We start from the raw sequence: 27,889 nt of genomic DNA on the forward strand, positions 1-27,889 counted from the left end.
CCTAGTGAACTCAGAGCCTAGCATATACCTACCTTATTCTGGAAAGAAACCATAGCCCAGCAATTCGACAGTAACAGGTTAATTTTATCTTTGTATTGCATATTACAAAATGTAAGAATCATCATCGTCTATGTAAAAGCGTCCTTATAGTATGTTTGTAATTTTGTATGTACAATGTTGCAATAGAATTGGATTGCTTCCGAGGCTTTATGCAAGTTTATGTCTGCGAGTGATATATTGGGATTTGGACAAGTTTGTACTTAAAAATATTCATTACCAAACAGTTTTGTAGGTGTGCATGACGTAACGCATCACTTTGGACCAGTCTGAAGTCGTTAATGTTGTGTCAAAGTACCGACAATTTCGAATAATATGCACGAGCCATGATTGGTATATTTTTATAAAATAAAGAAAACACCTATGTAGTTGTATGTTATGATATCTTAAAATGCACTGAGGCTTGTTTTCTGATCCTTATTAAACAAAATATAAATATAAAATAAGTGAGGGTAGGAAACTCGCGCTACGACGCATAGTAGGTACTAATAAAATGATAGCGGCATTGCATAGCAACCATTTAAAAATGGCGCTATATTTACGCACCCTCAATTTGACAAAATTCTTAATTATAAAAAATTGATACTTCGCAAATAAATCGATGATTAAATACCCACTATTTCACGGTAATATTACAAACATAAATAAAATCACGTCTTCTTCCCATAGGGTAGGCAAAGACCAAACAAAGCCACTTGGTATGATCCTTACAACTTTCCTTAGCATCATTCACATCCACATGTTGTCACACAGAACCTTAAACGATCTTAATCAAACGTTAATACTTTCCCAGAAAATGTTAAAAAACAATAAAATGTGACCAATATAAAAGTACCTACTTTTTTCTATTAACGAACTTTTTAATCTTAATATACTTTTGTACGAATACAATAAAAAACAATAACATCAAACTTTTAACATAAAAAATTATTCTAAATAAATAAACGACATTTTTATTTTTATTCTTTTTATTTATTGCCAAAAATAAATGCAAGCTAATTCGTCAGTTCGATTGGCGCTAAGTTTTCGTCGGTGGTTGTGATGCGGGGGGTAAGAGGGGCGCGGGGGAGGGGTTCACGCAGGCGCCATTTCCCGCCATTTTCTCAGAAAAGGGATGCCAGGGTCAATAGATTTCGCAATACCGTGGGAAAGAAAATATTCGCGACTGTGACGCATTTTTGCAAATCGGTGATGTCCTTCAAAAAGGTCAGGTGAGTAGTTGTAACCGGCGGTCCTTTATGACAAAATGTATGTATGTGAATGAAGCAAGAGAAGTTTGTAAGGATCGTGCCAAGTGGCGTTCTTTGGTTTCTGCCTAGCCATATGGGAACAAGGCGTGATTTTATGTATGTTTGTATGTATGTAAATGTTACCTTTTAGTAACTGTAGACTTTTGTTTTGTGTGTAGTGATCTGATATGATGTTTATGATATCATAAATCGATTGTACTATTTTATGACTTTGCAACTTGTATTTATTTTAGTACTTTTCCTCAATAAAATCGATGGTTATTCAAATTTTTAATGTCTGTCGTAAAATATGAATTACTACGCTCCAAATATATTTTTAACAATACAAATGTAAAATGTAAATGACTGTACATTTATGAATTCAAAGTGATTAGTCCGAGGTCGTTCTTAATGCTCACTCTATGATATATAAAAGCACTTCATAAAATTACTGGTACGTTTATAATATTGATTTTTATCAATATAAATATTGTCAACAAACATCAGTATTAAGTATTAGTCATTCGATTTTATAGACAGAAACAGGTTTGCTACGTAATAATGATGATTATAGATTTTCTCATTATGAGTACATGTAACAGGAAAAATAAATAATAATAGCAAATACAATTCGTTTTAAACTCAACTAAAAATGTATTAAATAAACGGGTAAAAATCTCCCCGAAATTGTCCCAGTTCTCCCGAAAATTCCCCGGGAAATTCTCCCCAGAAGCTTGGTAACATAGGTGTTGCGAATGGTCAGTCATTTTGGCGCCGTCGTAGCGGCCGGTCGACGAGAGCGCTTGCGAAGTACGCGGTTCGTGTCTCACTAAAGAAAATCAAACAAAATATAGTGACAAGTTAAGTGACAGTGTATTTGTGACAGTGAAATTAAGTGTAACACCTCCCCATCGGTACAAAAGTAAGTATTTGTATAATTTATAATTTTAAATATGCATTTTCTTGGATTATAGAGGATAAAACGTCCTTCGGATTCTCGGGATATTCTCTCGTAAATAAAGTAGGATTGTGCTAGGAATGTCTGAAAGATTTTTTTTTATTATAAGTTTTTGTGATACCCTCTTTTTTTGGGTGTCCTATTAGTTTAAGGAGTCAGGTTTTATTTATGAAATTTTGTTAAACGAATTTGTGAAAATATTTCAATTGCGTGTATTTATTTCGGTGGTGAAATTCTGTTAGATCTTTGTGTTAAACGTAAGTGAACGTATATCGAAGTCGAGCCATGGATATAAACAACAGGTGATCGTAATAGATTAGAAATTTTATGAACATATGATTGATGTTATCTGATGCAAAATTATTTTTAAATTGATGTTTTATTTAGGTCTATTTAGAAAATGTTTTTAAACGAATTTTGTTACTTCTCTTATTGTGAATTAAGCCTTAATTTTTATACCCTATAAAACAAAAGAACTTAAATATTTAGAATAATATAAAAATAAAAAAATAAATTATTTATAAGTTTTAGAATCAAACTAATTCATGAATTTAAACCCAGTGACAAAGATACTCAGATACTTAATGTTAATTTAAAATATGAATATATAAAATATAGATGTTTTACTACGGTAATAAAATTAAAAACAAAGTCCATTACATAAATATGAGACTAGTATTACTATTTTAATAACATGTAATAAATAAGGAGCATTAAAAATAATTACTGAGCATATATTGATAAGATATAAAATGAATAATAGATATAGTTAAAGAAGTATGTAAAGACCGTAGTATTTACTCTTTTCCTTATTTACTCATTGTTTGAAAAAGTATGTAATACTATTTAATAGAAATACATACAAGCGAACATAGAACCTCCATCTTTTCGAAGTCGGTTAAAAATACTATTTAATACTTATTAAGCCCAGTTTCACCATTCCCGGATAAGTATTAGTTAGTTTATAAGATGGAATTTTGCTAAAAGTCTTCATACATTTGCTATTACTTTATCTAGGAAATAGGTTATCTGGCATTTATTCATAAGCTGAAAGTCTTTCTAATTGATAATAAACGTATTCTGTCAACATAAATTCCGTATGAAATATGTAGGTCAATATAATTAAAAAAATCGTGATTGTAAATATAACGTTAAAATGAGACAAAACTTTGAAAAATTTAGAACCAATATAATGAAATAGGAGGGTATATTAACATTTCGAAGGAATGAGAACCAGTAAAACGAACTCGGACGAAATATCCACTACCTAATATAGTTTAAAATCGAATGTAACTGTGTGCCTACATAAGACTTTTCAAATCAAATCAAATATTTATTTGCGATTAGAGTATAATACACAGGTCTTATAAATAGGTACATTTTGTATGGTTTCTCCACATTCCACATTTTGGCATGCAAATATTAGTGTTGAGTTTTTAAGATGGAAATATCAAAACTGATTTAAAACTATAACCCCGAGAACAAAGCCTGTTACGCCTTCCGGAAAACGACATATAAATCATGTTTATTATAAAAAAGGTATTATGTAATAGTATAGACGAACTAGTAAGTAAAAAAGTAAAATCAATTAAATTGATAAGTAAATAAAATAAATAAATTTAACCCATTAATGTCCCACTGCTGGGCAAGGGTCTCCACCCGTCATGAGGGAGGGGTTAGGCCTTGAGTCCACCACGCTGGCCTAGTGCGGGTTGGGGACTTTGCATGCCCTCAATAAATGAATTAAACAAATTTTAGGCATGCAAGGTTTCCTGACGATGTTTTCCTTCACCGTTAGAGCATGTGATAATTATTTCTAATACACACATAACTTTCGAAAAATCAAAGTTAATTAAATTGATTTTGATCCTAAAATATTACAAAGTAAAACTACATAGTGAAATATCTAAACGAACTACGAGTAGCTGATTCAACATAAAAACTAAAAATATTTCAATTTCACTCATTCTAATTGTCCGTACTATTACATTAGTTCGTATGTTAGTTGACTAGTATATAGAGCTCATATATATGTGCTACTGGTTCAATTACTAAATATTATAAAGCAAAGTCGCCCACCGCTTCCGTCTGTCTATTCGCGATAACCTCAAAATTTCTTAATGGATTTTCATGCCATTTTTACCAAAATACAGACCGATTTCCGAGAAAGGTTTTGGTGTAATTTTTGCTAATGTTAACCCGGTGCTACCGAAGCGAGTTGTAAGAAATTACTTAATATGTCAGTATGTTAGAATATGCAGGTCAATTGTATGTGTCACTGGTCAAATTTTAAAACTATTGTTAAGTTCAAAAATGGGTGTATATGTCAATTTCTATTTGATATAGAAGCCATATCTTAATCTCTAGAGGTCTTTACTTTTCCCCTTTTTTATAACATTTTTATTGCTGATCTTTAAAAGTATTTCCTCCTTTTAACCCCCTTCGGGATTGAATTTCCAAAAATCCTCTCTTTCAGCCAAATTTCAACTTTCTACGTACAGTAGTCTCGGCTGTGCGTTGTCCATCAGTCAGTCACTGAGTAACAGAAGAGTTTCATATGTAACTATATTGATTGCTAGCATGTGAGACATAGGCAAGCCTTGAAGTGTACAACATTGAATAAAGGTTTTATTCAAAAATTTCTTACAAGAATATTGTAAGCTATTTCGTACTACGGAAAATAGGAGAGTAAGAAAAATATTTACGTGAAGACAAAGTCGTGGGCAGTAGCTAGTTTATTTATAGTATAAGAAATATACGCGGTTCTAATCCCAGTCGTGCAATGTATTTTCAATTATAAAATTACGTACTTTCGTTTTCCTATAGTACTTACGAGTTCTAAATGAAATCTTTAATCGATTTATATATTGTCAAATATTGACACTTATGATTGTGAACGTTTCATACAATTTGCGAAGATGAGAATTAGTTATATTAGAATAGGTGAAAAATATGTTGTTAGTATATTAACGAGTAGTCTAAGCCGTCTTTCAGTTTAAGATTGGCTTGGTTTTACAGGAATCGGATGAAATATCCGTGGTAAGAAAAAAAACAGTAAAAGATTCAGGTGAAAGTCATTTTAGCTAGGAAAATTACTAATCTATAGCAGTTTTATATTTGTCAAAAATATATAAAGTCCCAGGAAAATTACACAGGTTTATGTTTTGAGAAGTCTATGTAGTTAGAAGTTTTATTTTTTAATAATCCATTACTATGTCTCTACTTGGCTAGGATCTCAATATACGAAACACCAGTTTTAGTTTTTTTTATCAAACTATCATGTCAGTTATCGAACTTGATCAGCGCCTCTAGCCGGTACCGTATAAGCAATTTTATAAGTATATTTAAAATTGTATGCTGAATAAAGTATGTTTTTATAGGAAAAAAATAGTTTTGTGCAATATATTAGAAGCGCCGATATTTTTATAGCGGAATCCAGTCAGTCTGTTTCTTAATAATTAACTAGCGTGATGTTAAAAGACTTGACCATTATTGAAAGGTATTTATTATTGTAAAGAAACTGCTCTAGTTGGATATTGAATCAATGAGCGTTTGTCATAAAATTACGAAATAAAAAGATACCATTGTTCTTTGTTAATTACAAATTGATTTCATGATTATCCTTGTGTTATAAACGCGAAAGTTTGTTGATTGATGTTTGTTACACACAGATAGTTTATACCATGGATTAATGTAGAATACTTATCTCACGCAACTATAGCCCCGGTTTCTCTACTTCCCGATAAGTTTCGGATACCATAAAAGATGAAATTTTGAACGTCATTTTTATATATTTTCTGTTACTAACTAGTTAATCGCTACTTATCCTAGGAAATTAGCCCCGATACTCGTATTTTTAAAGATTATGGTTTCATAGCTTTTAACCCTCACGGTGAATGTTTAATATACTATAATAGGATACGGGAATTAACGCGAACACGCATTTTACCTTAAAATGCCTAATGTTTCGGCGCAGGTTGCACTCGCCGTGGTCGTAGTCAGCCTGTGACCACGGCGAGTTTATGGTTTGTTTCTGAAATGGGTCTTTTCGGGATTATTAAAAAACAAGTATGTATTAAAGGTTTGTTTCAGTTTTTATAAACAAGATTTTTTGCAGAGTTGCGTTTCAATAGTATATTCTCTAATTAATATAACAATCTTTTATTGTGGTTAATAATACAAAATCGTTTGTATAAAAAAATCAAGTTTCAAATATTTATTGATACCTTATCACTATAGTAATATGAATGCCCATAACACTAATGAACATTTATGTATGATAAAGTAAAAAAATATGTATAGATTGCAGTAGTTTTTGATATTTAAAAAATAATTGATTTAATTAATTTACGTTCTGTTGGTAGGTCATATAAATTTAGGAATGAGAGAGTTATTGATTATGCAGACCAAATGGGATTTAAGATTTTCACACGATGTTTTCGTTTATCGTGAACAAATGATAATTATTGGGTGTGTAATCCAACTTCGAAAAAATATCCGACCACCAATTGCGTAGGAAGCGAATGATTATACTAAGATAACACTGCATTAGGTATAACACTAAAAATCCTATCGCTCTTTGTGAGCACATAAGTATGTGTGTATATTATACTATCCGTCAGCATATATATATTTTTTTTTTTTTTTTTTTTTTTTTTTTTTCATTTATTTCAGGCAACTGAGGCCCATAGAAAATACATTAAACAAATTACAAATTAAAATTATAAATATACTAATACATACATAATTAATATAACTTATAATTATACACGATTACTACTATTGTGCAGCGTCGGCGTCGTGTATCGCGCAGTATCGGGTATCCGGCCACGGAATCGCCGGAAAACAACACCTTTCGGCCAAAATTCTGGCTCCATGAACTTTGTGAGATGCTCAGTTGGCACTCTCACCACGAAGGCATTAAAACCCACATTGTGACGTGATTCCAACCTCTGAACTCTCAAAGTCCACTTCGTTTTCGTCTGTATGTACTCTACAATCTCTTCAACCTTTGTAGAGTAATGCAGTCTGGACACGTACAGCGGCGTCACTGGTACAGCAGGACGCAGCAAGAAATTCGGTCCGGTCGGTCCAGTGCCGCACTTGTTTTGGTTCGGCTTCTTTTTCTTCTTCTGTACCATGATGAAGCCATCCTTGTCGGCCTGTTCCTTCGGTTGCTCTGCGTTGTCCTTCTGGGTGGATAGGCAGCTCTTCTGTTTAACCCCTTTTATAATTTGTCGCTTTGTCTGCGCTGCAGGTGTTTTCTTAGCGACTATATCTGCGTAGGCACGTGCAGGGGTCGTTGTACCTACGCGTGATGTCACAGTGGCCGGTGTAGAGGCGCATGCGACGACGGCGGCGAGCAAAGCTTCGTCAGCGATATCGGCAGCTGGTGACGCACTTGAGTTCGCCGATGCAAAACTGCCTATGGAGGCAGTCTGCGGTCCGCGGCGAGTGTTCACCTTTGAGGCCTCTGGTGACCTAATTACTGAACCAACGTTGTGCAATGATGTAATTTCTGCACGCAGCTCAGCAATGATAGTGTCTGAGGCCTCTAGTCTGGACTGCATCTTAGTCATCTCAGCTTTTAACGACGTGATGTCCTTCAGCAGTCTAGTTACATCGACGTGATCGAACGTGACGGGAGGCAGTTTACTGAGCTCTTTCGCCACGAAGTCAGGCACGTCGTCTGGGTCGGCCTTCTTCAACATATCAATTATATCTTGAAGACTCTTCTCGGAGCCCTCTCTGCGACGAGACGGCATCTGGTCCAGTTTTCCAAGAGACTGGAACAGTAGCAGCTTTGCGCTGCTGACATTTTCCTCCTTGAAGTTGGATCGGCATATTTGCAATATGCTCACCTCATCCATGTAATCAATTGCATGGACAAGGAACGCCAATAATTCGTTCAATATGAGTTTTTTCGAACTCATAATGTCACCGTGCAGCGGCTATGGCCGCGCCAAACGCGAATAAAATAATTCGTGCCGTGTACAGTGGATACACGTCCGTAGTCGAGCGCGCATCACACAATGTCATCAATATGTGTTTATTATAGGTGCTATCCAGCCAAAACTACTGAGTGATGTTTGATAAAATCTGGTACACATTTCGTTTATAGCTCAAATTGATACCTAGGATACTTTTACTCCGAGAAAACTATACTCGGACATATGTAGTCATGGGTATAATTCTAGTAAAAATATTATGAAATTTCTACTACATATCTATCAAAAGATCCGACACTGACCAATCTCGCAAGTGTTATGAAACTAATATAAAAAGTCAAAGATTACCGGTGGGAAATCACAATATATGGCTTGAAGCCTAAGCCGCTCGTAACCTGTGTGCACACGGCTTTATGCCTAGAGGTGAGTCTGTACTGGGCTTTATGTGCTAGCTCTCTATTCGGTTAATCTAGGACTGGGACTTTTGTTTCAACATTGTTACTTAGCAGTTGAAATAATGGGATTTTTCGTTTTATTATTATTATTTATACATCATTTCTGTAGTTGTTGAAATTCGGAATTCAGATCGCCATCGAGCTAAATAACAATACATTATTTAGGGAAGTAGACATATAAAATATAATTTTGTTAAGTTTATTTTCTATGAAAGACGTGAAACTTTTATGTAAAATTTATAGTACGTGATAGTTTAAATTCCGTCCAACCCGCGGTTATCCCGAAAATTACACACATTTTTGCACGTAAAACCTCGTCAATTTTTCCAACAATATGCTTACCGCGGAGTCAAAATCAATAAGGTTTTACTACTTTTAAAATATTTCGGAAATGATATTTCACTTTTGGTATCCGTTTTACTGCACCTTCGATTGTTGATATGACTGTGATTACGGGGTTTTAATGATTCCCGTTAATTATGAATAAGAACTGCGGATCGTGGGGTCTTGGGTTCAGTTGCTGGAACAGTCAAAATGATTAGAAATCCACAGTAGTTACCTAGAATTTAACTAATCTTGATAATGTTTTGGCAAACTGCTAGCCCTATACTACTTGAGACAAAAAAAATTGGAAAAACGTTTAAATATACATATTTTAGGTTAAAGTTTGCCACCACTATCGGTGTAGTCTGAATTGAAAGTCTTTTTTAACGGCATTAGGTAAATTGACTGTGGTCATTTATAAAACAAAATGCCCCGGGTAATAAATTCAGTATAAAATGCATATTTAAATAATTTCACACTCACTTTTTCGACATTCATATCTATGGGGAGTTCGTTAATATTTATAAACCTGTTACAGGAATTACGCATTTGGCCGAATAGAATTACATTTGCACAAATTTTAAAGAAATCATTTGTTGAGTGTTCAAAATTTCATAGACTCCCAGCTACCTACTGCTAGTATGGGATGAGAATACTAAATCATAACTTTTAAACGTTGCATGTTTAATGTATAATAGAATACGGGAATTAACGCGAACACGCATTTTACCTTAAAATGCCTTACCTTACATTACCTTAAATTTTAAGGTAAAATGCGTGTTCGCGAGAATACTATATAGCTTAGTTAGACATTTCATTATATTTTTAGTGAGTAAGTACCAAAAGTGAAAGATAATGTAACTTCCTACTTCGTAATTTTCCAAACGAAATTTAGCATTCGGAATCAGTTTTTTTCGACGTCATATTATTCTAATTTACATAAAAGTTATAGACTATATATACATTAAATCACGCTTTCTTCCCATAATGGTAAGCAAAGAGCAGAGAACGCCACTTGGTACGATCCTTACAAAATTGTTTTAAAAGTAAATAAAAAGTATATCAGTTAATTTTTCAAAACCAATGCCAAAAGTGACTCATAATTACATATGAAAGGGTTTAAATTTGCATATCAACAATCTATATTTGCAAACATACAAACAAATCCAGCTGTTTGAAAAATAGTAAATATCAATTGAAATATTTTGAATGGATGCCAACATGTTATTCCCTTTGATATGCAATAAGAAAAGTCTTTGCGCTAAAAATAGTTTAAATTGGAACATACATTACATCTATTTATAAAGAACATAGATTATCATTTGATAAGGTCAAGCTTGTTGCATTTGTAGTGGAAGGAGAGGTGAATGCGTTTTCTGAAAGAAATAAAAATATGACTCGTGGATACATTATATTTGTGACTGCTTATTGTATAAGTTCTATTAATCAAATGTTATTTGTTTACAAGTACCTAATTAAATTCTAACTAATATTCAAATGCAATAGTCTGTCCCGTTATGCTTTCACGATTAAACCGCTAAACAGATTTGTAAGGAATTTAACATTAAGATAGATGAAGTTCCGGGGTTAAGAGATAAAGATTTTTATTTCATCTTTTTCTAAGGCTCCAAAACTGGATAAAACTTTTATCGGTACGCAAGCGAAATAGCACAGGCCAGCTAGTGAAATATTAAAACCTTGCAATTGATAAAATCATCAAATTTCCCATATTTAAACAAAATTGAATTATTCAGTGACATAAATTAACATAGTAACTAACGATTTATTATCAAAAGTTATTAGTAATACTAATACGATAAAACTTATTTACAATTCACGTGTGTATTGAAATTTGAATAAATTATTTATTCATTTAATTAATATTTTAGCCAGTGGACTGATGACATAGGTTAGTTAAGTGAGGACAAAGTCATGTGTGTTAATTAGTATACTACTTTTAACTTTTTTAACTGAATCTGTGGCGCGATCGGTAGTGTATGCTACTGCCGCGCAAGGGGTCTCGAGTTTAAATCCCGGGTCGGGTCAAAAAGTATTTTTTGAGTTTTCTGTTAAAAACAGAGATCTCCCCGGGTTAGGTTAGTTAGGTTGAGGTCGTAGACCTTCGTGCCTCGGAGACCACGTAAAGTCGTCGGTCCTGTGCCTGACCTCTCACTGGTCGCGTCAGTTTGGCCGTTCCACCGGGCTATGAGAGACGTCAAATTGATGGTCAATATTCGGTACAGTGCTACTTTGCCGTAACGTGCTAATAACTATGATGTAAGGGAGAGAGCATTGTACAGCGTAGGGAAAATAGTTATCAATTGAAATACGTGATCGCCCCGACGCGACGTAAGCAGTGGGGACCATTCTATCATATATTATGATGAGCGAAAATGATCTTTATTGCTTTACCAATAAGAGCGTTCATTCAACAGTATTCTTCGTTTGGTACATATATAATGTTATTCTTAAATGTAAAAAACGTAAGCGTATTGATAAACATTCAGGTAGAATTATTACGATTTTATTTTGTACAACTGTTGAAAAGCTTTACAGAGGTAGTATAAGTAGACATTGAAAAGTCAACAATTCGATTTCCTGGTGTTTGAACGAGGAAAACTGTAGACGGTTTTTGTATCTATACTATATATACTATATAATATAATATATGTATCTATACTTATACTTATATACTTATAATGTTATAAAGCTGAAGAGTTTGTTTGTTTGTTTGTTTGAACGCGCTAATCTCGGAAATTACTGGTCCGATTTGAAAAATTCTGTGTTAGATAGCTCATTTATCGAGGAAGGCTATAGGCTATATATCATCACGCTACGACCAATAGGAGCAGAGCACCAGTGAAAAATGTTACAAAAACGGGGAAAATTATGATTCTCTTATGTGACGCAAGCGAAGTTGCGCGGGTCAGCTAGTAATATATAATATAATCAATGAGCTCATTATCGTACACTTTTTATGGTCAAAGTTATTGTTGGACTAAGTCCGAAGTGCAAAACCAAATAAAAGATCTTGACCAGTCTTTTAAATCACTGAATAGTTCATCAACATTTACAAGTCATTGATGTCAGTTTTAAACAATACGTTTAACATCCGACTAACATTATAAATGCGAAAATTTGTGAGAATATATGTATGTATGGATGTTTGTTACTCTTTCACGCAAATACTACTGAACAGTAGCGCTACCATGAGTTGGTAACTATAGTCTCCCGGAGACACTGTAGTTCTCGTAAAACTCGAACAGCGCCTCTAGCGGATAGTTAAGGTACCAAAATTGCTACCATGGGTCGCCATATTTAATAACGTGTAGTTAAATTAAACAACAGTGAATGTAGATTGGCTTTGTCGTTCATTCTTTCCCTATTTGAGCCCACTGTTGTAGTTGCGTTCTCACGTTAACTACTCTAGTTTTTAACTACGCCAACTCATGGTAGGGCTACCGATTACGATGAAATTTGGTATATAGGTAGCTGAAGACCCAGAATAACACATAGGCTTGTCCCGGAGTTCCCGAGGGATCGGGATTTACATGGGAAGGGCTTCCACGCGGACGAAGTCGGGAGTGGCCTCTGGTATATTATAGTTAACTCAGTCCCCAACTAGCACTTGGTCAGCGTGATGGACTCAAGGCCCAGAGGAGACCATTACCCAGCAGTGGGACAGTAATGGGTTAAAAAAATAACGTTCCATAGTTTCACTGTAGACGCTCATAGCCAATTGTGCTCACCGGTCGGTGGGTTAAGCAACCGTTGGCACGGTCATTCTATAGATGGGTGACCGCATAGTGGTATTTGAACTGCTTTCCGTGCTTCAGAGGGCACGTAAAAGTCTGTCCCAGTTGTTGTCAATTAAGATAACAGCCGTTAAGCCATGTTAAAGGCCTTTCAGGTATAAACAACTTTGACACTAGGTTGACCACTAACCATACGATAGATAGATAGTTTCAGTGTTGGATTTTTTAAAAAAGTGGCCAGTAAGGTCCTTGTCTAACGCTGAACGTAATCTTTTGTTGCATTCCTTCACGAACTCTCGGCTCAATGAGTCACAAATTTATGAGTGCATACATATTTTATGATTTAGTATCAAATGTTCGTCTTTGAATTTTCCTTCAGTTACGTAAACAAAATGCGGACGAAAATGTATTTCTTTGTTCGTCTTTCTCGTCAAAACGAATGATTCGACATTGACAAAAAACAACAGTGTGATTGATCATTCCCAAGTAAAGACTATTCATATTATACTTTTCTGCAGACGAAACTGCAGGCATATGTTTATTAGTTTGAAATATAAACCTCCACTCCTAGGTACACTAGCTTTTGTCCACGACTTTATCCGCGATGTTTGTGACTTAGGAAAGAATTTTCATACAAACTTTCATCTCCTATTTTATCCCGATGGGGGTAGAATTGATCAAAATCCTTCATTAGCGAATGCCGTATACCTGCATGCCTAATTTCAGCTCGATCCATCCAGTGGTTTGAGCTGTGCGTTGATAGATCACTATGTCAGTCAGTCACCTTTGGTTTAGGTATATTTAGATTACATATACACATCATGGATAGGACTAACAGACAGACTGACGTTTCCCGATGCGTTTTTGTACAGTACACATTCGCGTGTACAGATGTATCAAACATGTGAACCATGTTTGGAGGATCATATCAAGTGGTTATATTGAGTCTCTGCCTACCCCTATGGGAAAAACGCGTGATTTTAAGTATACGTATGTATGTTTGTATGTATGTATGTATGTGTGCATGTGTGTATGTATGAATGTATGTATGTTTGTACATCACATGTCGTCCACGTTACGTTGTTTTTCCCGCGACGAGTATAATATGAACTGAGTTTGAGTTCTATTTAAAACAAAACTGAGCCAGTATTTGTAAACATCGCATGTAAAATTATTGGCGTTCTAATTTTTGTATGTTCTATTTAACTCGGGAGGCCCGAACTGAGTGATCGAACGAGGTTAATGTGGTCACGGTCAACATTTGGATGGGAGGTCGAAATACACGTGTTTTTGGAAGCATGACTCTTGACTACAACTACAAAATACAACGACTTTTATAAGGTGAAAGAAACTACTTGAGAGCAATTTTTTTGTAAGGGAATCTAATTTATAACATCCGGTCTACAGTAGTAGGGAAGGTTCATCTTTGCTACCAACAAATGTTGCCTTATTTCACAATTACTGTACCTTGATTCTCTACCACTATCGACTACCGACAACCGGCTAGCTATCGACATTTGATATTTAGAATGTACTGCCAAAATGTTTCCTACGACACCCGTCAGAGGCGCTGATCAGATTTTTATACAAAATTTCTCGACGACAGGTCGGTTGTCCGGAGTCGATAGTAGTAGAGAATCGAGCTACTGGGCTCTACCTATAAGTGGCCAACCACAAGGATAGAAGGATATATACCATACAAATTCAATCACAAACCCATGACATTCTCAATAAAAGTAGCTTATCTCATTTATAGACAGATAACAACGTTGCAAGAATCTGTTGTCCTTTGAGAAAAAAAGTCTAAAGTCACAGTTTTACCCGGGTTTAGAACCTAAATATTACAGTAAATAGATAGCAGCCTTCTCTTTTTTTTACGTCGGTTAGATACTAATACCACGTAGCAAGGAGACATGAGGCCGAGGATGTTTAATTAAACGTAGGTAACTTGTGTAATGGACTCCTACTACGGATCAGGAAGGATCTAGCTTGAAACGTGACTTTGATTAAACTATAGTCCCCAAGTAATGCAAAGATTAGTGCATTTAGATGTTGTTTTGGTTAAACCTTTAGTAACAAACTGTACTGCAATTTCGAGATAAATTTCGGAACAACATACGTATGCAACAATTAATGGTTAGTGGTAATTGGACACAGTGCTGTAAGTCGCCAATTCAGGATGGGTAATTTCTTTCACGCTATGGAAAGCGATGAAAAAGCGATCAGTAGCGTTGTATTATAACATTCTAGAGGCTGCCCGCTAATTCGTCTGCATGGAAACTTTTCCCGTGCAAATACCGATCGCTCAGGAACTCCGGGATAAAAAGTACCCTACCAAATTTCATCGTAAACGGTCCAGTAGTATTTGCGTAAAAGTGTAATAAACATCATCCAAACATACTCTAAAAATTTCGCATTCATTATATTAGTAGGATTAAAACATATATTATACCTCTATATTTATTTTGCATTAAGAAAATTGCACATACATACATACATATTTCAAATTTTTGAAAGAAATTCTTTCAGCCCCTTTGTGAGCACGGAGTGTGATTTAACCTTAACAAGACATAATTCTATTCTTTAATTATTTATTTAACAGACACTAATTTTCGATTATAATTTTGTCACATAGTTTTTTCCAATAGTATGTTTTCTCTAAAAATATTTTAAAGATACTAACTAGTGACAATTCAAACGAATAGTTTCAATCTGTCTCCATTAAAGCGAGTAGCAAGTAATGATATAATAGTATTGTGATGTTAATAGCTTGTCAGCTTGACCTAGTCTCTTAAACAATGACAGTCATACAGCGCACTCGCGTGGAAACCTCACTGTACCGAGTCTCCGGTACTACTTCAACGATTTTGATTAGATTTATTGCGATTGATAGCTACTTTTAGTCCTATCCTTTTGCATATAATATTTCTATACTAATATAATCTATGCAAAAGTCTAATTCTTACCCAATCACGTCTAAATGACTTAACCAATTTTAATGCAATTCCGCGCTGGTATAGTTATAATTTTTTTTTCTAAGATCATAGTAGAAAAGAGTCCGAATTAATTTTATTTTCTTGTATATTAATTTTGGCACGTGACCGTCAAAGACAGTGTCAGCTTGTATTTTAAAGTTCAGTAATTAGGTAAGTTATTTAAATGCGTTAATCGCGCAGCGCACTTTACAGGCTAATGATTTTGATAAAAATCCAAAAATTTTTAGCCGACCCAGAAATCGAACTCAAGATCAAAAAAAACTACTAAGACAATTTTTTTTACCAAAGTTGAAACTACTATTACTACTACTATTTATCATGCAACTCCAGAGAGTTAACAAGCCAAGGTTAGTTAACGTATAAACAATTTCCTGAAAGCTTTTTTCATTATAAAGAAAATTTTATGCATCCATTTAATTCTTTATTATTACAAGTTATTTTCTATTAGCGTTCAGCCGGGGCGCGTGTCCGTGCATGCATTATATACTAATCTACACTTAAACGATGTTTTACTGGTTTTTATTATATCCTCTGAAAGTATGAGAGTTATTTAAAATGTGGTTATAGATGTGGGTAGGAGTTTTATAGGGTTGAAATATGGATGATGAAATTTAACATTTATTTTGTAATAAAGATCTTTTGAATGTTGTAGTAGCGATGATTCTGTATGTCTGTGTAAGCATAGTCTACTAAACTACTGAACCGATTTAGATAAAACCTGTTATGAAGAAAGTTTAATAATAATTTTCGATTCTACAGTCAAACTGCGTCGGTAGTTTTGTATGTTTGTATGACATCTAATAATTTACTGTCTCTAATAAATAAATAATTAATGTCCAGTATCATAGGCAGGGTAATTTTTTTTATCACAAAATAGCAAGGCATTCTTTTTTATCTATTAAGATATTTGACTAAAATAACGTTTGCATAAAGGGGAGTATATGTATGTTTGATACTCTTCCAAGCACAAACTACTGAACTATTTTTGATGAAATTCTGTACACAGGTAGTTGCAAAATGGCTTAATACATAAGTCACTTTTTACCCCCAAGGAATGCGACACGGAAAAAATCACCACCAAAAGTGATTCTACTATAATTTCTTAGTATTAAAACGTAGTAAATTCCACAAAATGTATATACTTTACCACGAACAATAGTATTACTTAGAAAACTGTCTGTTTATACGTTTCTAAGAATATATTGATTTATATAACAACATGTAGGATAGTGGTTTCTCAAGGGTGAGAAAATTGGCAACACGTGAAATTACTGCTTAGTATAGGTTACTATTTTGCAATCACTCCGATGGGGTTGTTGGTTCGATTCTTGGAAAAATGTATGAGGTTGCATTTTCGATAGGTGATTGTATATACATCTTACTGTTATTATAAGTGCGAAAGTTTGTATGTATGTCATTTTTTCACGAAAAATCTTGTTGACAGATTTGTCTGTTTAGTATGCAGATAGCTTGTAACCTAGATTAACTCATAGGATACATTTTACTACGGTAAATATTTTCACGTTAAGTTGCGGGCGGAAACTAGTAAATAGATAAAATTACATCTATATTATTCAGAACAGATACTTGTTTAATGTATAATAGAGAATACGGGAATTAACGCAAACGCGCATTTTACCTTAAAATGCCTAACGTTTCGGCGCAGGTTGCACTCGCCGTGGTAGCAGGCTGACTGGAGCAGCGACAGGACTTCGTGTATATGAGGCGGACGACTGTTCATCCACCCTCATATTTTGATTTTCATCGCCATCACACACTACACTAACCGTGTCCCTATTCTGTGAGCTAACCGATTGCGATACCCATCAAATTGGAGGTGTGACTGTTTGTAGATAATCATCAAAGTACTGTTGTTCCATCACCCAGAATGTACCAATTCGCTTGATTTATCTTTACACTAGCTAATCCGCGCAACTTCGCTTGCGTCACATAAGAGAGAATAGGTCATAATTTTTTCCGTTTTTGTAACATTTTTTATCGGTACTTTGCTCCTATTGGTCGTAGCGTGATGATATATAGCCTATAGCCTTCCTCGATAAATGGACTATCGAACACTGAAATATTTTTTTAAATCGGACCCGTACTTCCTAAGATTGGCGCGTTCAAACAAACAAACAAACAAACTCTTCAGCTTTATAATATAGTATAGATTTTAGGAAATCTTTTCTCGTGGACGTAGTAGCGGGCAGTAACTAGTAAATAGATAAATTTACATCCATTTTCAGACCAGATACTCATGCCCATCAAATGGGAGGTGTGACTGTTTGTACATCATCATCAAAGTACTGTTCTATCATCCAGAATGTACGCTCGCTTGATTTATCTTCACATTAAACTTGAACATACAATCCGACTGGAAATTACTCTTACACACAAATACCTTCAAGGTATCCTGGTTGTTCAAAAGGATCAGTGGGTTAAGTAACCTTTGGTGCGGATGTTATATAGATTAGTGTTTGATCGTAATCAAGTTGTATACCTCAGTGCTCTGAAAGGACTGTTAAAATGATTTCTAGATTCATATCTTATTTACCTTACAAACAAGTTGTACAAGCCTTCCGATAGCCTTTAATATGATAAGTTAGAAAAACGTCCTCAAATCTAAATTTTGCAACGACCTAAGTTTTCCTATAGTTTGTCACCGATAGGTTTTGTCACAAAACGTACATGGCATATCATCTATGTCGACAAAGTTTAGAATTTTTTAAAGAAAAACTACTGCTCAGAATAGATTTGAAATTTAAATGAGACTACATGGGAGGCATCAACTTCAGCTTCATATCGGTAACGAACAAAGAAAAAAAAAATAGAGACGGTTTGAGAACCTTTTTCTAAAAAAAACCTTTTTCTAAAAACTCTTTTTTCGAAGTTAGTCAACAATATTATACGGAATTTTGATTTTGAGTGCCAATATACATGTCAATTTGTGCAAGCATCAAAGCCTATATACGCTGGTCCCATAAATCTTCCCATAGATTCCCCTTATCTATTGATCTCGTAATCCGTGAGCTCAACCCTAGCAATTTGTTAGGGGATCCCTTACTCTATGGTCTCTATGTAGGTCACTTCAGTTAATTGTTCCTGTACAGTTTTAAAAGGGGTGTTGAAACGATCAGTTTTGTCGTGTTAAATATTTGTTAAGAGTGGTATAAGTTGCTACCTTCTATGGTGGTTGTAGGTTTGAATCTGAGGCAACACACTAATGACTTTACGAAGTTAAGTGTGTATTAGAAATAATTATCACTTATTCCAATGGTGAAGGAAAACATCGTGATGGTACCTTGTTGATGGTATGCAACGTCCCATACTTGCAATTGGCCAGCGTAGTGGATTCAAGGCCTAACCCCTTCATTACGGGAGGAGACACTTGCCCAGCAGAGGTACATTAAAAAAAATTGTGTGGAAATCGAACCCACGACCCCCGATGCAAAGTGGCGACCTTGGGTACTGCGCCACAGAGATAGTCACACATAAATAAAGTAGTCTCTATGCTAAATAAGCAAAACATATAAAAAGAACATAATATTTTAATGTGTTAAATATCAATTCCTTGGTCATATTACTGTCATCCCCTCGTAATTGGAGATAGTTAGCCCTCTGACATTCTGAGCTACTTGTAACACCACAAACTAGATGGCTACAGAAGTTCCGCTATCTATATTTAATATTATAAAGCTGAAGAGTTTGTTTGTTTATTTGAACGCGCTAATCTCAGGAACTACTGGCCCGATTTGAAAGATTATTTGTGTTAGATAGCCCATTTGTCGAGGAAGGCTATAGGTTATATATTATCACGCTACGATTAATAGGAGCAGAGTACCAGTAAAAAATGTTACAAAAACGGGAATTTTGACCCATTCTCTCTTATGTGACACAAGCGAAGTTGCGACAATATGGCCACTGAAACACAGAAACATGTCAAATACATATTTCTGTGTTTTACAAGCTTTTATATTATTAAATAGCTGAGTTCGTACACGAACATGCTTGCAATTATTTTTGTTATTTTTTTCCTTTCATAAAAACCTTTCTTGCGTCTTAAAGATAATTTTACGTAAACAATTAGTTGATATGGTTGAGCTGTTCTTGAGTTTTGCGTTAAGCAACATATTGGTTTATTTCTATACTAGAGGCCGCCCGCGACTTCGTCCGCGTGGAAACTCTACCCGTGTAAATCCCGATCCTTCGAGAACTCCGGGATAAAAAGTACCCAATGTGTTATTCTGGGTCTTAAGCTACCTATATACCAAATTTCGTCGTAACCGATTTAGTAGTATTTGCGTGAAATAGTAACAAACATCCATACAAACATACATACACACATACTCACAAACTTCCCGTTTATAATATTAGTAGGATAAGTAGAAAGTGCCTACAGAGGTGCAAGCAAAGTGATTCAAAGAAAATGAATTTTTGTCAAAAATATATTTAATACAAAATCTTTGAAGTTTTCCTATAAATTTTCCCTCTGCATCTGTTCTGTGGTAGCATCGCGTGCCCTTTCGGTTAACCCTTTTAGTCGGGAAGATGGTTTAACTGATAGGTCAGTTTTAAGTCGACTCATTCTGCTACATGTGATTGGTTAGATAGATTAATGGTTACGTGGTTTAAACCTTAGTTTGTAATTATTGAATCATGTGAATATTGAGAGGAAATCGAGAGTTAGGAAATTGATGCCTGTTACTTCTTTAAATGCTACACAAAGTACAAGGTTACCGAATATGCATTGCAAAAATTACTGTTACTAATCATAATAATTATTAAAAATAGGTATTATTTGTTTTTATATAACCTTCGCTTTCATAAGTTAGTTTTGGTGTGATTGAGTAACATTTAACTAAAAGTTAGCATTTATAAATAAAGACTTTAGCAACCCACAGTACCTTTAACCATTACACATTTAAAATACATCACAAAAATAGTTCCTATAGCGTCCGCTAGAGGCCCTGCCGCGCTGATCAGATTTTCATACAGAATATCTTGATAGTTAGCCGGTTTTTAGTTGACAGAAGTACAGTATAGTAGTAAGAAATCACCCCTCAGTAATCTCCAAAAGCACAAAGCTTGGTTTAAACACTTTCTAGTTAAGTATAAGTTGAATAAATGATAATAAGCCGTAAATAAATAACGCTCAAGTATAACCGTACTTAAGTTAATTGCACTCGGAACAAAGCCGTACATTTAACTGAGTAGCACTTGAATTATTTGGGAGATCACCTAAGTCATGTGTAATATTATTGTGTTAGGATGAAGATACATCTTTGAAATACCCCTTTTTGTTTCATTCTTCTATATTTTTTTACATCATATTTTTAACTAGCTGACCTGTGCAACTTCGCTTGCGTCACATAAGAGAGCCATGATTTTTCCCGTTTTTGTAACATTTTTCACTGGTGCTCTGCTCCTAATAGTCGTAGCGTGATGATATCCTCGATAAATGGACTATCGAACACTGAAATAATTTTTCAAATCGGACCAGTAGTTTCTGAGATTAGCGCGTTCAAACAAACAAACAAACTCTTCTGCTTTATAATATTAGTATAGATTATTTTTTGAGTCGATTTGATTGTCCCACATTTGGACTTAAGACTTTCTTTTATAAAAACGAAAGTATGTGTGTTTTTGTGCACATTTTACGAAAGCTGATATAAACTCCTAATCCTTTGATTTCTATATAATTTTAAAATTTCTAATGTACGTCATTTAAAACTCGATTGGTTTGGAATTACTTCTGCAGGGAGGATGCCAGCAAAACGCTCTAGCCCTGGTTGCAATCCGAGTGTCTTGAAACAACGTTAACAGACGGACAGACGCAGAACTGTCCAATATTTCAGTCAAAAATGTTCTATAGGTTTTAAGAGATAACATTTTGAACAAAGTGTGGAGGTTTTATACATTTTTTTACACAAAGGACCAATAGTAGCAGTTTTTTACCCAAATGCAAGGAGTAAAGGTACGCAATAATTAAAGTATTTTCAAAGTATGTTAGGCTAGATCCCAATTTCAAAATAAAAGTCCTATTTTACCCAAAAATATATTCCAGTTTGTTAAAATAAATATGTTAATGCTGGACTTAAATGAGATATGTGTAAAATGTCATTGTAAACTAGTCTTTACGATATGAGCGACAAAGGGTAACACTAAGTAGTTATGTAATTGTTATAATCCGCGCTCAAGTTTTGTAACTAGATCCCTCGGAGGTATGGCGCATGTAATTATAAATATAGCCCGTAAGGGTAGGGGGATGTTGTTAGCGAGCTTATAATAACGTTAGATTGTAGTATTTTAGGATGTCGTATTGTTAAACGGGTATTTTTCTGGTTGTATGGTATGATATGTTGTAAAAATAGTTGTAAGGAAGATAGATGAATAAAAAATAGATAAATGTTAGAAAAACCTGACAAGCTACATATACTTGCTGAACACAAGCGCCAAATGATCCCTTGTATAAAAATACTAGTATGTCTGAAAAATCTGGCAATCTACATAATTACTTGCTAAATACAAGCTCAAATGGTCCCTTAAATTAAATATTTCTATGACTAAATATCGCATCCCCGGTGCAATACTGTCACTTATGCAAAAAATTAGTTTTTCAGGAGAAGCATTTAAAACGTTGACACCTCACACAACAATGACTTTGTAACATATCTATAGATTTGTTTTTTTTTACAAAAGTGACAGTGTTGCACCGGGAGTGCGATATGACAGGATTTTACTTGTGAAGTTAATTGATACTGTATTGTAAATTGATCGTACATTTTATTAAACTGCGAAACTATTAACTAATTTAAAATGTTATATTTAAAAAAAAGTAACTTTTTGGTGACAGCTCTTTTGTTCAAATTAAAGTTATAAAATTAAGTAAATCTCATTACAAATTGTGTTAATGCTCATTGGGAATTAATATCCAAAAAAAAGGACGAATAATGTACTACAAACAATATTATTTTATAACTTATATTAGTTTACGTTGTTCCGTCAAAATATATTAATAAAATATTACGATGAATATAAAGAAAACAGCATCACATTCAAATACATTCGTATCAAAAGATCGAAATACCTTTATCTATTACCGAAATCTAAAAAGTCCCTTTTCACTTTTATTAATAAAGAAAGAAACTTTACATCCCGGGGGACGAGTTTTATACATGTAAGCCTCGTCCCGTATTCCCGGGTTCCGGGATCGACAAAGTCCCGGGGGACTCTCTACACGGTTTATTTTTACTTGTCGATAGTGACACTAACCTAATTTTATGTTAAAAACATTCATGTTTGTTTAGGAAATTGTTTCTGAAGGACTTTGTGAGATTGAATCTGTGTTTTTAAAACTAATCCTTGTAGTAGCTTTTGTACGTATGGTTAGTGAGACTGTGAAGTAGAATAATATAATAATTTCATGATGCGTGTCACGTTCTAGACTTTTAAATGTGTCTAAGGTTTTGGCCTACTAATATTATAAATGAGAAAATTTGTAGCTATAGGTGTATGTGTGTTTATGCAAATATATTTGTTAATCTTTTATGTTTTGTTGTATGTATGTATGTACGTATGTTTGTTAAATTTTCACGAAAATTCTTCTTTTTTCATTTTATCACCACAATTTAAATTTAAAAGATTTCCTGGGTATAAAGTTTTTACCCGGGAAATCTTTTCACATGTACGAAGTCGCGGATAGCAGCTAGCATTTCATAAAATAATTTCTACTAAAATTAACTTTTCTTCGGAAATTTTAAGAGGAAATAAAATTATTGTATCGCTATCACTGAGACACCAGCCTTATATTAATACGACTCAAAGAGTTAAGAGCTTAAAGCAAAGAATTAGTGTAGTACTTGTTATGTTAATGTCCAGTTTGTCCACTGTTGGGCATAATGGCCATTAACCAGTACCCTTATTGTCTTAATTGTGGATATAAATAACTGCTATACATCCTAGATTAGAATCTAGGAATATGTAGAATATTTGCTACGAAGAATAGGAAAGAAATAGTATTAAAATGTATACTGCAATAATACACAACACGTATAGTCTATTATAGATGACAATATAGTCGACTATCTCTAAGCTACATTTCATCAAAATAAGTTCAGCAATTTAGGTGTGATAGAGTGACAGATAGACAGATTTTCTGATTTGCGATAAGAATCTTTATTTTACGGAAATGACCGCGAATCCTGAATCACGAAATTTAAAACGCTTTGTTCATCTTACTCCCGGTTTTTGAGGTATATATAGAGGTAGTTTATCTATTAAATAACGTCTGAACTCATATAAAAAAACAGTTTGAATAGATAAACTACCGCTAAATTTGCCTCAGAAACCAGGCTTAAATATTTTCAACAAACCGTATTAATATAACATACATTCGCATACATCATTCACCAATGAGTGAACGAGTGAATGAGTCAATGAGTGAATGAATGGAACTCGATTAGCTTCAAATAGGTCATCGCACAAAGGAGTGTGTTGACCCCGTGTTGACCACTTGATCGTTTGTGTAGTTATTGTTAGAGCGACAGTTTAAAGAGGTAGCCAGAGATTATAAAATAATATCTAATGTATAAAATTCTCGCGTCACAGTTTTCGTTGCCATACTCATAATTTACATAATTTTGTGAGCTTATTGAGTAGGTCTGAGAATCGGCCAACACCTATTTTTCATAGCCCTAAGTGACAATATTTAAAAAATTACATAACAACGTTTGCTGGGTCAGCTAGTAATAAATATATTTAACTCGATATTGTCCCGATGGGCAAAGGCCTTATATCTTATATCCCGAAATGAGAAATAGGTTTGAATCTTTGTGTTCATTGGATTCGGAAATATATGGTTGAATGTATTTATTAATAATTATATAATTTAAGTAATTTGTTGTGTAACTAAGAATAGTAAGTTAATAAACGAAAAAATATGTGCATTAAAAGGTTCCAAGTAATTTAACAATTACAGGATTTTTACGTAAGAAAGTTCTTATCGTATACGTTTATACCGTTTTTTAAGTTAACACTTTGATATAAGGACAAACATGTATGAAAACCATGCTTAACATAATATAATTCACTTTAAAACATTCAAACACGCAACAATTTAAAATCTTTTCAGTTTTTCAGGTTTTTCCAGTTTTCCAATAAAATTTCTAAATATAAATATTTTCCTCGATAATATTCAATTCCCGACCCAGTATACTTTTCCACACTCAACATATTAAAATTGTCTTTATCTAACCAATTTAAAACAACCAAAACCAAAATTGCTCTATAAACACTAAAAAAAACAACGCTGGCAACACAGTTCAATTACCACATTATGCATTGTGGCAACACTGAAAAGAATTTGTGGTGAAAAAAAAGAAAATTGAAGATGAAATTCAATTTGTTTGTATAAACTAGAAAAGTTAGTGAAAAATTGTCTTTTCTTTGGCAAGAATGTAGCCTGAGGCTTCCGATCGCTGTTGTACATGTGTACTACATATTTGTAGTATGAGTACTTTGATAGTTTTCAGGCTGTTGTAAATTATTGAAGAGTTTACATTTTTTGTTTGTATGTTATTAGCAATCCTATTTATGATATTTCGGGTCTGATTGTACTTTGTGTCCGTTGTTTGTACCTTTGTAAAAGTCCCCGCGACACAAGACAAATTTTTAGTGCGGGCGATGTCTTAAAAAAAATATACTACTGCTGATTATTAATTAACTGTGTCTAAGGTCTATATAGTGTCTCTGGTTCGAATCCTGGGTCAAACAAACTGCTATTTAGGTGTTTCTAATTTATATTAGAATTTGCTTAAGCAGGCCGGAGTTTGGTAACGTATCTGATATGGCAACAGTGACTAAGATTAATCGTAATTTGTCATGAATTCAGTACTGTCCAAACCAGTGCCAAAAGATTTTTAAAAACCACTGTTTCTAATTTCTACAGATCTTCAACAAAAAAGTTGATATTTGCTCAAAATAACGCTAATTTATTTCTACAATACCTTTACACACAAAATTCCAATAACACACATTATCTCCAATTCAATTGCGTAATAAAAGGTCGTTCAAGTCTGACCAAGTCTCGCCAAGTCTCGCCAAGTCTCGCCAAGTCTCGAACCATTTCAATGCAGCCGCGTGGCAAGTTGACGTTTATTAATTAAGTCTCAGCCACTATTAAACTTGACTTGCCAAGTTAGACTCTGATTTATTCGCTAATAAATTTTATTTGAAAAAATTGAGGCCAAGAATGGAATAGAATGTGGGTCTCGATTGAGAGTTTAATTTGAACTTGTTCGAAGTTTTTTCGTTTGTAGTTAGGTAGAATTTTGGCTGTTGTTTTACAGACCAAATTGTGTAATGTCATTGTCCTAATTCTTCAGTAATATCCTGAATTATGTCAGGTGTAGTAGACACGTATCATCACATAAGTACTTTTTTTGTATTAGGTTAAGCCTGTAATGATACATTTTGAAAAATATATATGTATATGTGTTTGTGTATATTAAATCAGACTTCCTTCCCATGGGGCATCTTAATATCGTTATTTAATGGCTGTCTACACAATAAATAGTTAGTAGCCTTTCAAATTCATTAACAACACAAGTATTTTGTTCATTGTAGGAATCGAACCCACAACCTTCAAGTGTAAAAGGAAAGACAGTCACTGAAGCTACTGCGCTACATTCTTATTTACATACAAAACAAGGTAACCAAAATATTTTTTACCACAACAGGCAAGTGTTGCCACCCTTCAAATAAAATAGAAAAGGAAATAGCCAGTTGACTCGGCATATTTTGTATCTGGCAAAGATAAAGAAAAAATATATTCGGCACTTATTATATATTCTTTTTTCCTCGGCAAGGGATGCCGGGGGGCCATCTTATATGCTGTCAAATGATTGTATCTGTATATTTTATTGGGTAGTGTGATAAACAGAAAGTTCTGGAAGCCGCCGATATAAAGGCAATGTATGTATGTACATATTTTAGTTTTTATGTTAGGTGATATCGCGGTCGGAATGATATTAGACTGTATGAATTGCTTCAAATATGTGGTTCTTTTTATGTAATGTGCCTTATTTAATACGATATATATAATTCTACAGAAAGAGTAAGAACAAAATTGTATTTTTTCTTCTTAAAAGACAACTACTGCAATAAAAAAAATCTTGTAGAGTTATTTGATCTTGAATTTCTCTTCCTTGGTGTGGGTGTATCTATGTTGCAGTGGTTAAGGTAATGCTACCTCTGTTATTGCGCTAGTAGATCGTGGGTTTGAATACCACGTGAATCAAATATTTGTTTAACTCACAAATAGATAGCACTTTTTCTCACTAGTATGTGGCCTTACAACTACAATTACAACAAAATTACCGTCTCTAGTATATAACGGCGTTTTTAAACTCAATTTGATTCAACCCTGAGAGGTCATTTTTCAGAAAAACTTCTTAACTAGATATTTCACCCCTTGACAAAGAATCTTGATTGATTTGATTCATTTGTAGAACTTGAATCGTTAACTTTCACAATGAGGACAATGGAACTGGGAAAAACTAATACTAGTTTGGACTCACGATTTTGTCCGCTTTTTGATAAAATATTTATACTTCAAACCTACTTATAAACCCTATTTTACCCTGTTTTATTCGTAGAATAATTATTTTTGTTACTATTTTAAACCTGTTGTTAATCCTTTTTGTTATCACAAGATGTCCAGATTTTAAATTATGTTATATTTTACAGTATATGTATAAAATAGAAATGCATCTATAGGATTTCCTACTCTATACAGTCTGGGCCAATTAATTCACTGTACACTGTCAGTGTAGACATTTTTACAACTAACTGTCTAACTAATAAATGTCGTGTAAGCTTCTGATTAGTTATACAGTGTTTTGCCACTTTCAATCATTTTTGAAACTGTACATGAGTGAAAGAGAACACTGAACAGAGCTTGCACGTTTATTAGTAAGATACAGTAAGTAAATAAATTAACGAAAAAAACGTATTTTTCAAATCTGTCTGAACATCTTAGTGAAAAAGACTTATTTTTTTAATTCAAAAGTTTACGTCCTTACAAAAGTTTTAACAATCACCCCTTAGGGGTTGGTTTTCACCCCTCGCTTGCAATTACTACTAATAACTTTAACACTTCAACCGCCAAT

At 33.9% G+C, this 27,889-nt stretch overlaps 2 protein-coding genes across 2 annotated transcripts in view; one reads left to right on the plus strand and one right to left on the minus strand.

Annotated features, from left to right (window-relative positions):
- The first annotated feature begins 2,065 nt into the window (after positions 1–2,065).
- Octalpha2R (alpha2-adrenergic-like octopamine receptor) overlaps positions 2,066–27,889 on the plus strand; it is a 446,243-nt gene continuing 420,419 nt past the window's right edge. The window contains exon 1 of the mRNA XM_076130503.1: positions 2,066–2,208. The gene's annotated coding sequence lies outside the window, so the exon portion shown is untranslated. The remainder of the gene's footprint in view (positions 2,209–27,889) is intronic.
- Positions 6,657–8,262, minus strand: LOC142983622 (uncharacterized). Its single transcript, XM_076130601.1, has one exon. The coding sequence runs from the start codon at positions 8,175–8,177 to the stop codon at positions 7,008–7,010; it is 1,170 nt and encodes a 389-aa protein (XP_075986716.1). The 5' UTR covers positions 8,178–8,262; the 3' UTR covers positions 6,657–7,007.

The sequence above is a fragment of the Anticarsia gemmatalis genome, chromosome 24 (genome assembly GCF_050436995.1).
Source record: "Anticarsia gemmatalis isolate Benzon Research Colony breed Stoneville strain chromosome 24, ilAntGemm2 primary, whole genome shotgun sequence".
In the NCBI taxonomy this organism is placed as follows: Eukaryota; Metazoa; Arthropoda; class Insecta; order Lepidoptera; family Erebidae; genus Anticarsia; species Anticarsia gemmatalis.